This window comes from Mustela lutreola, chromosome 9, assembly GCF_030435805.1.
Source record: "Mustela lutreola isolate mMusLut2 chromosome 9, mMusLut2.pri, whole genome shotgun sequence".
In the NCBI taxonomy this organism is placed as follows: domain Eukaryota; kingdom Metazoa; phylum Chordata; class Mammalia; order Carnivora; family Mustelidae; genus Mustela; species Mustela lutreola.
This window is the reverse complement of record NC_081298.1, coordinates 81,985,775-82,001,770: the sequence shown is the minus strand read 5'-3', so window position 1 is coordinate 82,001,770 and position 15,996 is coordinate 81,985,775. Positions and strand designations below refer to the sequence as shown.

General features: G+C 36.2%; 2 protein-coding genes across 4 annotated transcripts in view; one reads left to right on the top strand and one right to left on the bottom strand.

Annotated features, from left to right (window-relative positions):
- The window catches only part of FANCL (FA complementation group L), a 307,120-nt gene that overhangs the window by 139,114 nt on the left and 152,010 nt on the right, over window positions 1-15,996 (top strand). The window lies entirely within an intron of this gene.
- Window positions 267-6,000, bottom strand: LOC131808386 (large ribosomal subunit protein eL22-like). The gene is made up of 3 exons (XM_059134357.1): window positions 5,877-6,000; window positions 4,879-5,023; window positions 267-804 (listed from the first exon to the last, which is right to left on the bottom strand). The coding sequence occupies exons 1-3, from the start codon at window positions 5,998-6,000 to the stop codon at window positions 306-308; spliced, it is 768 nt and encodes a 255-aa protein (XP_058990340.1). The 3' UTR covers window positions 267-305.

Below are 15,996 nucleotides of genomic sequence, written 5' to 3'. Positions count from 1 at the left end.
GAATTTTGTCTGACTTCTTTAGCTTAGCATGTTTTTGAGATCATCCATGTTGTTTGTATCAATAGTTCATTCTTTTTAGTGTTAAATAGCATTCTGTTGTATGGCTTTACCACCAAACGTGGGTTTTTTGAAGTTTTTTTTTTCTTTTTTTGCTTTTAGGATTAAATCTATTGGGAACATTATGTACAATTTTTTGTGTGTGTGGATATGTTTTCGATTCTCTTGAGTCTTAGGACTCAAGACTTAGGACTTAGGACTCTTAGGACTTTTTTTTTTTTTTTTTTTTGGTGATTCCTAGATTTTATTTAAAGATTATACAAAATATCCCAGACACAGGACTTCAAATCCTCGTCCTCCTCCTCCTCCTCCTCCTCGTCCTGGTTGATCTGGAAGTAGCGTAGCTCGTAGCTCTCCTTGCTGTTGGCCACCACACGCAGCCAGTCGCGGAGGTTATTCTTCTTCAAGTACTTTTTGGTCAGATATTTCAAATACCTTTTGGAAAAAGGCACCTCGGAAGTTACAGGGATCTTGCTTTTGCTCCTTTCAATGGTTACCACCCCTCCACCGAGATTTCCAGCTTTTCCATTCACTTTGATTCTCTTCTGAAGAAACTGCTCAAAATTGGCCGCATCCATGATTCCATCTTCTACAGGGTGGGTGCAATCAAGGGTAAACTTCAGAACTTGCTTCTTTTTTTTGCCCCCCTTCGCCATGAGCTTTTTCTGAAGTGCCCAGCCTTGAAGCGGGGGCCCAGGGGCCGCGTGTCCCGGGGCCAGCCCTGCTTGCTGCTTGGGTTGCTGATACCTAAGGTATCTGGTTCTTATAATAAATTATAATTAATTATAATAAATTAATCATGACCCTCGGGTTTTATAAATCAGTCTAGTGAGTTTACTTAAGGTTAAGTCCACCTGTGAGAACTGGCTCCCCTCTGAACACGGGAGCTACTGAAACTGAAGAGCAATCCTAAGTGGTGAAGAATGGATCATGAAAACTCCCATGAAGAACCATTTCTGGATACCAGCTGACATTCATTCCATGTTTCTCTTCTGCCCTTTCTATGGATCATGTGTATTTTCCTTTGACATGCTGTACATTTAAAATGTTCTGCTTACCCTGTGTCATACTTTTACTCAGATTCCACCATCTATTGTGTCACTGTTGGAAGGAAACTTTTCTTCTTCCAACTTGAGTTCAGTGACTGGGGGCCTGCAAATTAATCTGACAATAGATTAACAGGAGACAAAACAGTGTGTCTGATGTGTGTCCTGCGTGCATGAGGAGTGCTTAGCAATGAGGATTTCACTCAACAGTCAGAAATAAAAGGTTTATATTCCAAACTTGACAAAGTGGGGGTGGATATGAGGGAGATATTTAAGGTTTCAGTGAAAAGGTATGGAAGGTTCTGTTGGGCTTTTTGATCCTAATGGTAATGGGCGGTCTGTCTCCTTGCCAACTGAATTCACAGGAAGCTCTGTCAGAGTGGGGGTTATAGGCAGCTTTATTTTCTGGAGGCTCTGCTTTAGTCAGATAAGAGAAGATCAGATAAGACTCCTTTCTGCATCTTTTTAGTATAAATGCTTTCACTTATAAGTAATCTTTATGTCAACTCTGGGGGTCCAAGTGTGTCTCCATATTTCCCCTATCTAAAATTTTACTGTAAGTTTGACAGAAAAAGAAGTTGAGTTGATTGCTGTGGAGAGAGATGCAGGTTACAGGTTGTGAGGTAGGAGGTCTGCAAAGGGAGAGGAAAACAACATTAATGCTTGGCAGACAATAAACTTGGTTTTCATGTCCAGAGGGCAGCTAGTCAAAATTTCTAGACATTGGGACTGAAGCATCTTTAGTGAGAGTACCTGTGGTAGTGTCACAATAATGGTCATTTCCTGGAGCAGAGATTAGAAGATGCAAGCATTGGGTGAGCTTTCTGTGAGCACACTGTTGTGATGATAAAACCTTTGAAATTATGTCAAGTCATCCAACTTCAGTTTAACAGGATTCAGGAAAAAGGCCACGGTGGTTCTCAGAGATACCAAGTCACGAGAGTGAGAAAAAAAAATCAGAAGCATTAATTACTGACAAAATGTGCAAGATGACAGAATCCAGTTTCCAAAGAGGTGAAAAATAGCTCAAAGACAATGAACAAGACTAGAATCTGACAACTCTTAAGAATGGGTTATAGTTTTTCATTGGAACACAAATTTCTCTCTACAATCACCACCATTTGGGTCAAAGATAAAGTAAAATAATTCTTGTTTACAAAATAATTTAGTCTCATTAAATTTGGCCTGGGGGGTGCCTGGGTGGCTCACTCATTAAGTGGCTGCCTTCTGCTCAGATCATGATCCCAGCGTCCTGGGATCCAGCCCCATGGAGGGCTCCCTGTTCCATTGGGAAGCCTGCTTCTCCCTCTCCCACTCCCTCTGCTATGTTCCCTCTCTCGCCGTCTCTCTTTATCAAATAAATTTAAAAAAATCTTTTTAAAAAAGATATTTTTTAAAAATTTATTTGACACAGAGAGAGAGAGACGGTGAGAGAGGGAACACAAGCAGGAGGAGTGGAAGAGGGAGAAGTAGACTCCCCACTGAGCAGGGATCTGGATGCTGGACTGGATCCCAGGATCCTGCGATCACGACCTGAGCCAAAGGCAGATGCCCAAAGACAGCCACCCAGGTACCCAAATAAAATCTTAAAAAAAAAAAAAAAAAATTGGTCTGAACATTTACATGTGTGCAGCAGGAATGATAATTGACCACATGGGCCTTTTAAAGTTTGCTTTGCTGGAAATTTTATAAGGAATTTCAGATTGGACTTTTTAAAAGTCTCAAGACTAATATGTCAAACTAAGAACTTGCCATCAGATTTCACCTGCAGTACCTACAGATTTGGGTGAATTCTTCCTTTCTCTGGGTACCCAAAATAGCTTAAGTTTCCTGGGCCTGCCAGGAACTGACCCCCCCTTACTCATTTATAATTCTGGGAAATTTGTAAATAAAGTAACATTGATTTTTCCAAGAGAGCTTTGTAAACATTGGTTCCTTAAAGCCAAACTTTGTTCCTTAAAACTGTCTGCTCATATTTAATTCTATGCACATCATTCTCAAATATGACATTTTGGTCAAACTATGGTAATACAACCAATTTTTCCAACTATGCTCTATTAAAGGGAGAATAAATTCTTATTGAACTTATGCAAATAACTATATGGCCATGAAATAAAATATGTTCAGTAAGAGTTTCTGAATTCTGGAAGAATAAGGTGTGGAGAAATATATAAACTTTTTTTTTTAACTAAAGAAAATCTATTAATCTGCTAAATTGTTGGGAGTTATAGATAACTTAAGAGAAAAGAGAAAGGGATTCCTTTAATCCAAAAAATAGAACAGTGGAAAAATAACAATGTTCCAAGCAAAAGACCATAAAAATTATAATCATTTTTATCAGTTCATTCAGTCCCATGTAATTAATTCTTGTTCTGCTTTTTTGGCTTAACAGTTTTATGAATCCATGAGCTTCACCACTAGTGTTCTGGAAATTCTTCCTCAGTCCCATGGTATGATCTTAAAGTTATTTAAGCAATGCCATCAAAACCTTATACCACAGAGTACCTATCATAATCTTTTCCATGGATCTCTGAGACAGTCTCTTGTGGACAAAGTATTCTGGTGTGTTGCTGATTGCAAGAGCTTTCAAGAAAGCACCAGAGTAAAACAATAACGATTTGTGAACAGCAAAAGATTTAAAATTGCTTCCGTTAACAATTTGATGAGAATTCATTATTATAAAGATAATGCAATTGACAAAGGAATGTTGTTGTTTCCCTAACATACAACATTTTAAGGTAATAACTGGAATTATTATTGAAAATATAATATCAAGATATCATGGACAGCTGACCAATTTCTATGAATTTTATATAGTTTTAAAATATATTAACGTCATATACCCATACCAATACAGTCCAAGGAAGGTTAAGTACCTCTATTTGGTAATGCTTTTATGCAATTAAACATATAAAATAAGCCTGTATTTTTTTTTCCTCAAAGATTTCATCTATTTGAGAGAGAGCACGAGTAGGGGGAATGGTAGAGGGAGAGGGAGAAGGCGGCTCCCCACTCTGTGGAGAGTCTGACAGGGGCTCAAGCCCAGGACTCTGAGATCAAGACCTGGGCCAAAGCAGACCCTTAACTAACTGAGCCACCCATGTGCCCCTAAAATAAACCTATTTAAAAAAATATCTCTTTTTACAAAGTGAAAGAACAAGTCCTTTGAGATAGTCCAGGGACTCTATGGGAAATCTAAAGGACATTTAAAGATCAGGATTTTATTTAGGATTTGATTTGGGGAATATAAAATAGCAAAAGTTGCCCAAAATGACAGAAAGTTTGAATTAAATAGGATCAGAGACCACTGTGTATTCACCACTTAGTATTCAACCAAACTGACGATAAAAGACTTTAAATTTAAGAGGTAACATGACTGTAAAAATCAAAAACAAAACAAAACCTAGCTTGTTTTATACTGAGAAGATTTGGTTCTCTCAAATAACTGAAGGGGTTCAGAACAGCCCTCTCAGAATGTCCCACTTAGGCATGTGGATTATTTTGAGCTGAAGGCACTTGAGACCTGAGGGCTCAAGAGAAACTTTTGTCTCTACCTTAACCACACAGAAAAATCTAAATTGGGGATCTTTCCCAGATTAAGGGTTTTACCAGAGATAAATTTTATCTGAGTGACCCATCTGTATGGTAGGGCAAACATCTAATTACCAAACATCTGCTCATCTTACCACCATATGAAATATATTTCTTTCCTCTGAAATCCCCGACCCTTACCCCATTCTCCTTAGTTCAGGATGACACTTCTACTTCATTTTGCCTGACTGTCTTTGGAATTCCCATGTCTGTGCGGATTCCCTGTACATAAACTATAAAATTTGATTTTCTCCTGTGGATCTGTTTCCTGTCAATTTGATTCTTAGTCCAGTTAGAAGGATCTTTGAGGGGACAGGAATACTTACTCCCTGACATAATCAAGGACATTGTAATGACAACATAAAGCACAATATAAAGATACAGATTCTTTGTTTCCTCCTGTTGGGGAGAAGACCTTCCTCTGTCCTACAAGGTCCTTCCAGGTATATTTAAGCTCATTTTAAGAACTTATAATAAATCCATTCAATCTCAGCCAGCTTGACCCCATGAGATAACATTCTCTCCCTCTCCTTTTTCTTTTTTTTCTTCTCTGCAAACCCTTTACAACCATCTAGATCCCATCAGGTTTTTGCCCCTAAGTGCCCTCATTCTCATTCTGAAACAACCCTAAACACCATCTAAACAACTACCTTAGGATGATGTTACTCTCTTTTTTACCTTAACAAAAACACATTCCTATATTCCTTAAATATCTTTATGCAGCAATATTATCATTCACCCTTATTATTTCTGGTAGTTACATCCTTAAAGTTAGTTTTCCAAAATGCAAATGCAGTCATATAACTACCTAACATTCAACCATTGCAGTATATCACCTAGTGGATAAAGTTCAAATTCCCATCCAGGGAAGGTACTCCTGGACAAAGATTCTGGCTAACTTTCTAGTGTTGTCCAATAACATATCCCCCTCATGCCCCCTGCTCTATTAGCCATAGTATGGGCTATGCACTGAATGGACTGTGCCTTTTCATACCTCCAAGTCCTAGCACAGGGTCATTCTACTCCCTTGCATTCCCCTTCCACCTCTCACCACAGGCATGCTTCTATCCCTTCTTTAGGGGCCGGCTTAGTATTTTCCTCCACTGTGAATATTTCCCAGATTCCTTTATTCATCATACTGGGCACTTCTTTCCCATGGCGCCCATTACAGTTAGAACCCACCTTTCTTCTGGTAACTTTCACGTGCTATCATTTTGTCAAGCTTCACATTTTGTCTCATTTTGACAAAAATTTCTGAGGACAGGAATCTAATTTTTTCTCCTCTATATCCCCAATCACCTGTCATAGTGGCTTGCGGAAAAAGTTGTTTCTCAATAAGCAGTTGTTGAATGAATGAGAGCATAAATGAATGAATGAAGTTCCCCAACAGTATTTTAGCCCATGCCATTGGGAAAAGAAATTCTGGTAACAGAGGCCATCCTAAGGGAAAGTGGTGTGTGCAGTGGGGGGAGGACTTGCTTGAACACAAATCCAGGAGGTTTATATAAGATAGGGCTTTCAAGTACTCTTTATTTTTATTTTGAGCCTTATGATAACCAGTGACAAGAGCAGAACAGATATTAGTTTCATGTGTTATTTGATAGATGAAGAAATAGGGATAGAAAGTTTAAGGGTCATAAAGCTGGGTAGTCACAAAGATGGAACTAGAATAGTAGTGACTAGAAATAACAGCACCTACTCTGCCTTTTCCTGATTTTCTTTCTTTTTTTTTAAGATTTTATTTATTTATTTGATAGACAGAGATCACAAGTAGGCAGAGAGGCAGGCAGAGAGAGAGAGAGAGGGAAGCAGGTTCTACTCTGAGAAGAAAGCCTGATGTGGGGCTCGATCCCACGACCCTGAGATCATGACCTGAGCTGAAGGCAGAGGCTTAACCCACAGAGCCACCCAGGCACCCCTCCTGATTTTCATTACGTTCTTTTTAAGCCTTGTATATTTGAAGCACACACAGTGTACTAAGTCATAAAACTATAAGACACAGAGCTAGAAAGAACCTTAGATTCATGTAATCTGCCTCCTTATAATAGAATAAGACTGATCATTTATTTTCCTACCATAAAACAAACACCATCTACATCATCTCATTTAATCTGAGCAATTGGTTTCTTTGTCAACAATGTTAATTCTTCACAGTTGCAAACAAGTACCTTCTTGTCTCACTGAAGCCAAAAGGGCAAGTAAAATGTACTTCTCATGGCTCTAAATTCCTCACAATATGGTATCCTCCTCCCTTGAATTGGGGTGTTTGGAAGGATTCTCTCTCTCTCTCTCTCTCAAACCTCTCTTATCACCCTAAGAGAGCTCCCATCCTCCTAAAATTAAAGTTCCAAAGGGTAAATGTATGTTACTAAAAGGCCAACATAAAAGGCCATACCTTGATCAAGTTACAAAGTTCATTAACACCCATGACAAGGTTAGATGATTGTAAAGATTGTTAATTGTTAAGTAATCAGCAACAACATGGATTTACTTTGTGTGTTTTATTTCTCTCTTCAAATGTCTGTGCCTGTTTGTGCACTTAACACAGTGTCTGTTAATATCGAAGACATAGATACTCTCTGGTTTTTATGGGCACCTGGTATTTCTCAAGACAAGGGCATGGAGAATTTATAGCAGAATTTTGAAAATGAAAGCAGGCTATAATATTTTCAAAATCTAGTATACACATTCGTTGTACTTTTCTGCAGGTGGCAAAAGAGATTAAAACTCAGTAAGTCCTTTCTGATAAAGTCTACTCTTCTATCAGGAAAACTTCACAGTAAAATAATTTTCTAAATGTGTGAAACTTAAATGCATCTTTTTCCATTTGAATATCTAGGTGTGCTCATTTGTGATTTTCATGACAAAACAAAAGCTTTCTATACTTTTTACAAAGGCAAATTACTATTCCAGATTACCTAAACCAGAAGCATCTCAACTGATAGGAGTTTTGCAAGATAAAATAGAGCTGGAAACTACTGTTTCTTTGGAGGTAGACATGTCTCCTCTCTCCCCTAAAAAAGAAAAGTCAAGGGGTAGACAATTCTGTTATGTGAAAGCAGCCTAATTGTTTATTACAGACTGCAATCATATTCATTCTTAATTCGCCTCTTTATGTAATTTTTAATGTAAGGAGCAGAAGCTTTTGTATGTTACTTATCAAAGATAATAAAAACAATAAAAGCTGAATTTGTCTTTTAGACTTGAAAAAAAACCCACCAAATTTACACAGAGAAAGTGATATACAGTGATGACACAAGCTATACTCCTGTTATCAGAAAATAACACAATTGAATTGCACTGGGCCAGCTCAAGTTGTCATATCATGTTGCTATTGTTTCTTATAAAATAAATAGCTTTGTTTATCATGAGCCAAAGTGACATGGCAGTGCAAAAATCATTTTCCATGCTGTGGCAGCAGGGAGGAGAGCAGATGTCACCACTCAACTAAACCTGCAAAATCCTTTGGAATTCCTATTTATTAAAGCCCACATTCTTTGTACCTTGCTCACTAGCCAGTCTACACCTTCTGAGCTAAATTCACAAATATCCTCACTGATAAACCAATAGAAGTGCCCATCCAGGAAAACAAAGGTCTTTCTTAAGAAATGTTGGAATACAAATTGATTTCACTAGGAGCAACCCAACTGCACTGTGTAATGTACACTTACTTATAACCAATTAACCTGCTCTTTCATCATATTTAAAAATGCAGCTTTTAAAAATTGCTCTGTGCATTTATATATAAAAGTATAGTGCAGAAATCTTGCAGTGCTCCATTCATAAGAATAATTTCATTTACCTGTCTTTCTACCTCTTGATTTTTCTCATTTTATCCCCAGCATCTTGTGGCTTTCTTTTGTAAGTTGCATTATAGAATCTTACCGTGAGGGTAAGATGATGAAGAAAAACAAAACTAATGGGAGAAAATTATAATTAAGCAGTCCATGGCACACTTCTGCATGAAGCAATAAAGGCAATTTACAATATTGGTCATATCTATAGGAAAAGCTTTTGTTGTACTAAAAAACATTTTTATGTGATAAACCATTGAACTAGAGTGCACTCATAATGGCTCCCCTATAATATAGTTCTATTCTGTGTCCTAAGGTGAGGATAAAAGAGAAAAATAAAAATCAAAGTAAATTGATAATGAGTTTTTCTTTTTCCAGTAAAAAGTGGAAAAATTCATGTACTCCTTTGTAGATGCACAATAAATTGTCATTTTTAGTGTGTGTGTGTGTATGCCTTACATATATATGCATGCAACGTGGATATATATATATATCCTAAATGTATATGTGATATACTTTGTAATATATATAATAAAGTGTGTGTGTATACATATATATATGTATACATACATACATATGTATATATAATAAAAATAATAAAATAAAATATATATACATATATATGTATATATATGTATACACACATATATATGTATATATAATAAAAACAATAAAATAAAATATATATACATATATATGTATACACACACACACATACACACACACACCTTGGAGAGACTATAAGACTATAAGACAAGACGCCATAATAATAGGGTTCATATTCATGGAATACATCCCCTACATAGATCTCAAGGAATCCTTTAAAAGGTTAATTTCCAAAACATACCTACTGGTTACTTTTTACTTTACTTACCTTAGAGATTTGTGACCTATGACAAAGACAGGAAAAGTGGTTTACACACATTCACATAATAAACAGAAGAGCTGGGCTGGTGCGAGGTCCATTACTTCATCTTGATAATAACATCCCAATTCCTTGCTACCCTCCATAGAACTTAATCTTTATGGGACTTGGAAGCCAATGAGTGTGCCCATGGACCAAGCTAAGTTGACCCAATTAGACTCTTGGAATTAGAATCTTGAGCAGAGTGTCACCTGAATAGAAAATTGCTAGATCTGACTCTGATCACAAAGTCCTGGAAAAATTATTCACTAGTTCCTGTAAACCAGATTCAAATGCCTATCCCGAGATCAGACTTTCCAAGGCTTCATAGGCGTGTTTTCATCTACTTTTATGAGCTATTCTAAACACTTCCAATAAATTCCCTTTTTTTCTTTATTGCTTAGATTAGCCAGAAAAGCTTTCTGTTCTATGCATTCAAAGAACCCTGACTGAAATACTTTGCAGTATTTTCTACCCTGTTTAGCAATATTTTCTAGCCTGTATGTAAGCTATTGGGCTGCTCCAGAAAATTCTCCATTTCTTTATTATTATTATTATTATTATTATGTTATGTTATGTAAGTCACCATACAGTACTCTATTAGTTTTTGATGTCGTGTTCCATGATTCATTGTTTGCATGTAACACCCAGTGCCCATTGTAACACCTGCCCTCCTTAATACCCATTACTGGGCTAACCCTTTCGCCACACCCCCCTAAAACCTTAGTTTGTTTCTCCCTCTGATTTCCCTCCTTCATTTTCAATCCTCCATTTCCAATATGCAGAAAAGGCTTTCAGAAATGTGCCTGTAATACAATAAATAAAGCCTGTCAGAAGTCAAAATTGAACTTCAATTCTGGTTTTTCCTGGTTAATTCTCAACCTTTTTCAAATCATTTAATTTCTCTGAGACTCAGTTTTGTCATTTGTAAAATGGGAACATTTCCTGTTTAGCTATGTTGAGGATTAATTGAAATAGGAAATTATTTCAAATAATTTCAAATAATAGGGATTATTTGAAAATCCTTTGTAAGTAGTGCAGTATCATCCAGCTGTTAGTGGATGTCATGAACTCCTTGATTCCAGCTTTGTCACTTAGGCATCTTTCGGCACTGCACCTCTTTTTCCCGCTCTATTATACAGTTTCTAAAAAGCCACAATAGAGGTATCCAAATCAGAAAAAAGAAAATAAACTTTTCTATCTGCAGATGACATGATCTTGTCCTAGGAGATCTTATGGAACTTACTAAAAAATTTTAGAATTACAATGCCTGGGTGGTTCAGTCAGTTAACAGGCAGCCTTCTGCTTGGGTCATGATCTCAGGGTTCTGGGATTGAGTCACACATCAGGTTCAGTGGGGAATCTGTTTCTTCCTCTCCCTCTCTGTGCTCTCAGTCAAAGAAATAAATAAAAATCTTTAAAAAATAAAACAAAATAAAAAATTGTCAGACGAATGAAAAGAACTCAAAAAGGTTGCAGGCTACAAGATAAATACACAAAAATCAATTGTATTTCAACCCACCTGCAATAAATGACCTGAAAATGAAATTAAGGAAACAATTCCATTTAAGAGGACATTAAAAAGAATATGACATTTGCAAATAAATTTAACAAGATATATGCAGAACTTACACTCTGAAAACTCAAAGAATTGTTGAAAGAAACTAAAGACCTAAATAAAACATCTCATATTCATGGATTGGAAGACTTAATATTGTTCAGATGACAATACTCCCAATATTAATCTATGGATTCAATAGAATTCCTATCACAGTCTCAATGGGTTTCTTTATAGAAATTAACAAGCTGATTCTAAAATTCATAGGGAATTGCATAGGACTTAGAGTAGCTATAAAGTCTTAAAAAAAGAACAAAGGTGGAGGACATACATTTGCAAATTTTGAAACTCATTACAAAGCAATAATCATCAAGAGAGAGTGTACTGGCACAAAAATAAGCACACAGATCAATGAATTGTTAAGGGTCCAAAAATAAGTCCATGTAACTTTGGTCAACTTATTTTGAGAGTGGTCCCAAGATCTTAATTAATGGGAAAAGAACTGTCTTTTCAAAAAATGGTGCTGGGACAACAACCGTATTGCCACACCCAAAAGAATGAACTAAGATCTTCACCACACATTATATATAAACATTAATGCAAAATAGATCAAAGACCTAAAGATAAGAGCTAAAACTATAAAATTCTTAGAAGAAAGCATAGGATGTACCTTAATGATGTCAGATCTGGCAATAGATTCTTAGATATGACACAAATGTAGAAGCAATAAAAGAAAAAAATAGATGGAACTTCATCAAAGTTAAAAACGTATACTTCAAAGGACCCTGGAAAAACAAACCACAGAATGGGAGAAAATACTTACAAATCATGAATCTGATAAGAGACTTTTATCTAGAATATTTAAAGAAAAATCTACAACTAATAATATTTTTAAAAAAACTAAATCTTTAAAATGGGCAAAGTGTCTAGGTAGACATTTCTGCAAAGATAAACAAATGGCCAACAATGACATGAAAATATGCTTGATATCATTTGCCATTAGGGAAGTGCAAATCTAAATTGCTACAAGATACATTACACTCACTAAGATAACTAGAGGTAAAAAGTCAAATAGTGACAACTGTTGATGAAAAGGTAGAGAAACTAGTACCCTTATACACGACTAGTGAAGGTCTATCACCATAGAGAATAAGAATAAGCATATATATAAATAAATACCATACGTTGTTTCTGATCTCAAGGTGCTGCAGTCTACTAGAGTTAGCAACCATTCGGAAACAGTGCAGTCACTTTGAAAAACAGTCTGGCAGTTTCTCAGTTAAACATTTAATTTTCTTATGATTCACAAATTCCAGTTCCAGTTATAGACCCGAGATAAATGAAAATCAAAACAAAACAAAACCTGTACATAAATGTTTATAGTAGTATTATTTATAATAGCCAAAGACAGAAGGAGCCCAAGTGCCCATCAACTGATGATTAGATAAAAAAATGTGGCATATCCACACAACAGAATATTATTTGGCCATAAAAAGGTATGAAGTAAAGACACATATGACAATATGGATGAACCTTGAAAACTTTGTGCTAAGTGAAAACAGTCATAAAATACAGCATATTATATGATTCCATTTACATGAAATGTCCATAATAGACAAATATATGAAGTTAATTAGTGGTCATTTAGGGCTGTGGGGGATGGGAAGCTAGGGGATTGTACCTAAACGGAATGAATGAAGTTTGATGTGATGAAAATGTTTTAAAATTAACTATGGTAATAGTTGTACATATTGTGAATATACTAAAACCTGTTGAATTATGCACTTCAGATGTGTGAATTGTATGGTATGTTAATTAAATTTCTATAAAGTGTTTTGTTTTTGTTTTTGTTTTTAATTTTTTCAGTGTTCCAATTGTTTATTGTTTATGTGCCACATAAACAATAACATGTTTATTGTGCCACACAACTGTGACACAATAAATTGTTTATGTGCCACACCATTGCTCCATTCAATACATGCCCTCCTTAATACCCACCACCAGGCTCACCCCCTTTCAAAACCTTCAGTTTGTTTCTCAGAGTCCACAGTCTCATGCTTCATCTCCCCCTCTGATTTCCCCCAACTCACTTTTCCTTTTCTTCTCCTAATGTCCTCCATGTTATTCCTTATGCTCCATAAGTAAGTGAAACCATGTGATAATTGAGTTTCTCTGCTTTCCTTATTTCACTCAGTATAATCTCCTCCAATCCTGTCCATGTTGATACAAAAGTTGGGTATTCATCCTTTCTGATGGAGGCATAATACTCCATTGTGTATAGAGACCATATCTTCTTTATCCATTCGTCCATTGAAGGGCATCTTGGTTCTTTCCACAGTTTGGCCACTGTGGCCATTGCTGCTATGAGCATTGGGGTACAGATGGCCCTTCTTTTCACTGCATCTGTATCTTTGGGGTAAATAACCAGTAGTGCAATTGCAGGGTCATAGGGTAGCTCTATTTTTAATCTCCTAAGGAATTGCCACACTGTCTTCCAAAGTGGCTGCACCAACTTGCATTCCCACCAACAGTGTAAGAAGGCTCCCCTTTCTCTACATCCTCTGCAACACTTATTGTTTACTGTCTTGTTAATTTTGGCCATTCTAACTGGTGTAAGGTGGTATCTTAATGTGGTTTGGATTTGAATCTCCCTGATGGCTAATGATGATGAACATTTTTTCATGTGTTTGTTAGCCATTTGGATGTCTTCTTTGGAGAAGTTTCTGTTCATGGGGTGCCTGGGTGGCTCAGTTGGTTAAGCATCTGCCTTTGGCTTGAGTAGTGGTCTCAGGGGGCTGGGGTTGTACTGGCATTGGGCTCCCTGCTGAGCAGTAATCTGCCTCTCCCTCTCCCTGCTGTTTAGGCTCCTTTCTCTCTCTCAAATAAATAAAGAGTGTGTGTGTGTGTGTGTGTGTGTGTGTGTGTGTGTGTGTGTGTGTTAATTAAAGCCATGATAGAGAAAGGAAATCATATATTTCCAGGTATAAATATTTAGTAAAAACAAATAAAATACTTTGGGTGCAAAAGTTATATAAGTGTTAGGATCTATGCAATTTTGTTTATATGTTTGTAAAGCATATTATGCCCAACATGGTATTTAAGCCCTGTAGCTCTTATATGAAACATTATAGCAGAGCCTATCCCCACCTCTTCTTTATCCTCTGTATTAGATATTGTACTCAATGTTGGGTGCAGAACTGTACTGTATTAATCTTATATTTCTCATAGTAAACTGAAATGCCTTGATGGAGGATAATAAAATATGTTCTCTGCTTTGGGTTTTTATTTTTTATCCATATCTCCAAAAGAAAGCAAAAACAGGGAGAGTTTTCTGCTGGTTTCTCTGTTAAGCTTTTCTACCTCTCCCTTACGTCCACCTCCATCAGGATTAAATACTATCATGTTTTCTCAGAGAACTTTGCATACAACTGCATCACAGTATTGATTTCATCTGAGTCATTTCTGTTTTCAATGTTTGCTTTCTCTAGTAGACTGTAGCACCTAGAGATCAGAGAAAAATGGTATTTATTCTTATTCTCCATGTGATAGACCATCACTGCCTTTCTGCAAAAAGGATAAAATTTTACATTTGGGCATTCTAGAAGATGGGATTTTCTAGCAATTATAATAAGAAATCATAGAAATTCAGACTTGAGAGGCCAAAATTTTGGTCTAATGTCTCAGTAAATGTAAGAAATCTTTCCATAGCATTCTTGGAAAAATGCTTTATGCAAGTCACTATTTGAACATTTCTAATGGTACAGAATCCACACTTCAGAAAGTGGCTTGTTACATTTTCAACTAGGTTTTATTGTTGAGAGTTTCATCATTAATGTTAAACCAGATAATCTCGTAACTTCCACCTTTTGGTTTGTCTAAGGTCTGTCACGTATGGCTACACAACATTATCTAATTCATCTTCCATGACAGCATATTAATTATTTAAAGACACCATTACAATCTCCCTTGTCTTCTCTTTGCAGAGCGTCCCACTTTATTTAAATGTTTCACATAGACACGATTTCTGGACCTTTCACCATATGGATTCAACTCCTTGGGATATCACCAGATTTTCAATAGCGATTTTAACATGCAACTTTCCAGAGAAGAAGCCTAAAATATGGGACTGGTGTCAAACATACAGACGTCTTTTCCCTCCATAATCTATAACCTGGTCTTCTGTTAATCATTCTAAAACTCTTGAGTTATTTTGAAAGTCACATCATATCATAGACTCTTACTAAGCTTCCCATAACCTGACTCTTCTTATATATATTTTTTCTGTATGAATTAAGTTAGATCTCCTTAATTCTTAAATTTGCAATTAATCTTTTCACTTAGCAAGGTGGCTGACATGCAGTAGTTGCTCAAGAGCATGTATCTGCCCATAATTCTTTGACTGCATTGCCATAATGTTGAAAACAAGTCAATGCAGAGAAATAGTGAGGCTATATCATCAGTCAACTCAGTCAAAACAGTTAACTGAGTGACCTATGTTGACGATGTTTGAAACAATCTCCCTAACAAAGGGTCTGAGGTCAGTGTCATTAAAAACCCAAAGTCAGTGCTGGATTTCCAAATTATGCCCCATCTTGCCTTAGATGCCTAACCTTTCTGTCAAATAATAACAATTCCATAGCTTGAGAAGCATTATTTTTACCAAGTGGCTGTTCACACTTAGTAAATGCTGCCTTATAATTCATAGGTTCACAATACCCATGGTGAATGTTACCATATGTAAGGTTCAAAGGAGAAAGGGTGATGTTTATTTTCCTAATTTTATTAGCTCATGAAAATATTGATTCAAGCAAATACAATTTGTGAGGTATGTAATCCATTCTTGTTTCCTTGATTAAGGAAAGGTAAATTCAAAGATATGGCCCAAGAAAATACCTTTTTAAAAGTACAAATGTAACTTGAAAATAAATCATAGGTACTATTGGGAGAGACAAGTTTCTCTGCAACCTAAAATTTCTAATTAAAATCGGGCTATCACAGTCTTATAGTTTGTGGTGTCTAAAGATTATCTTTTATACTACACACCAA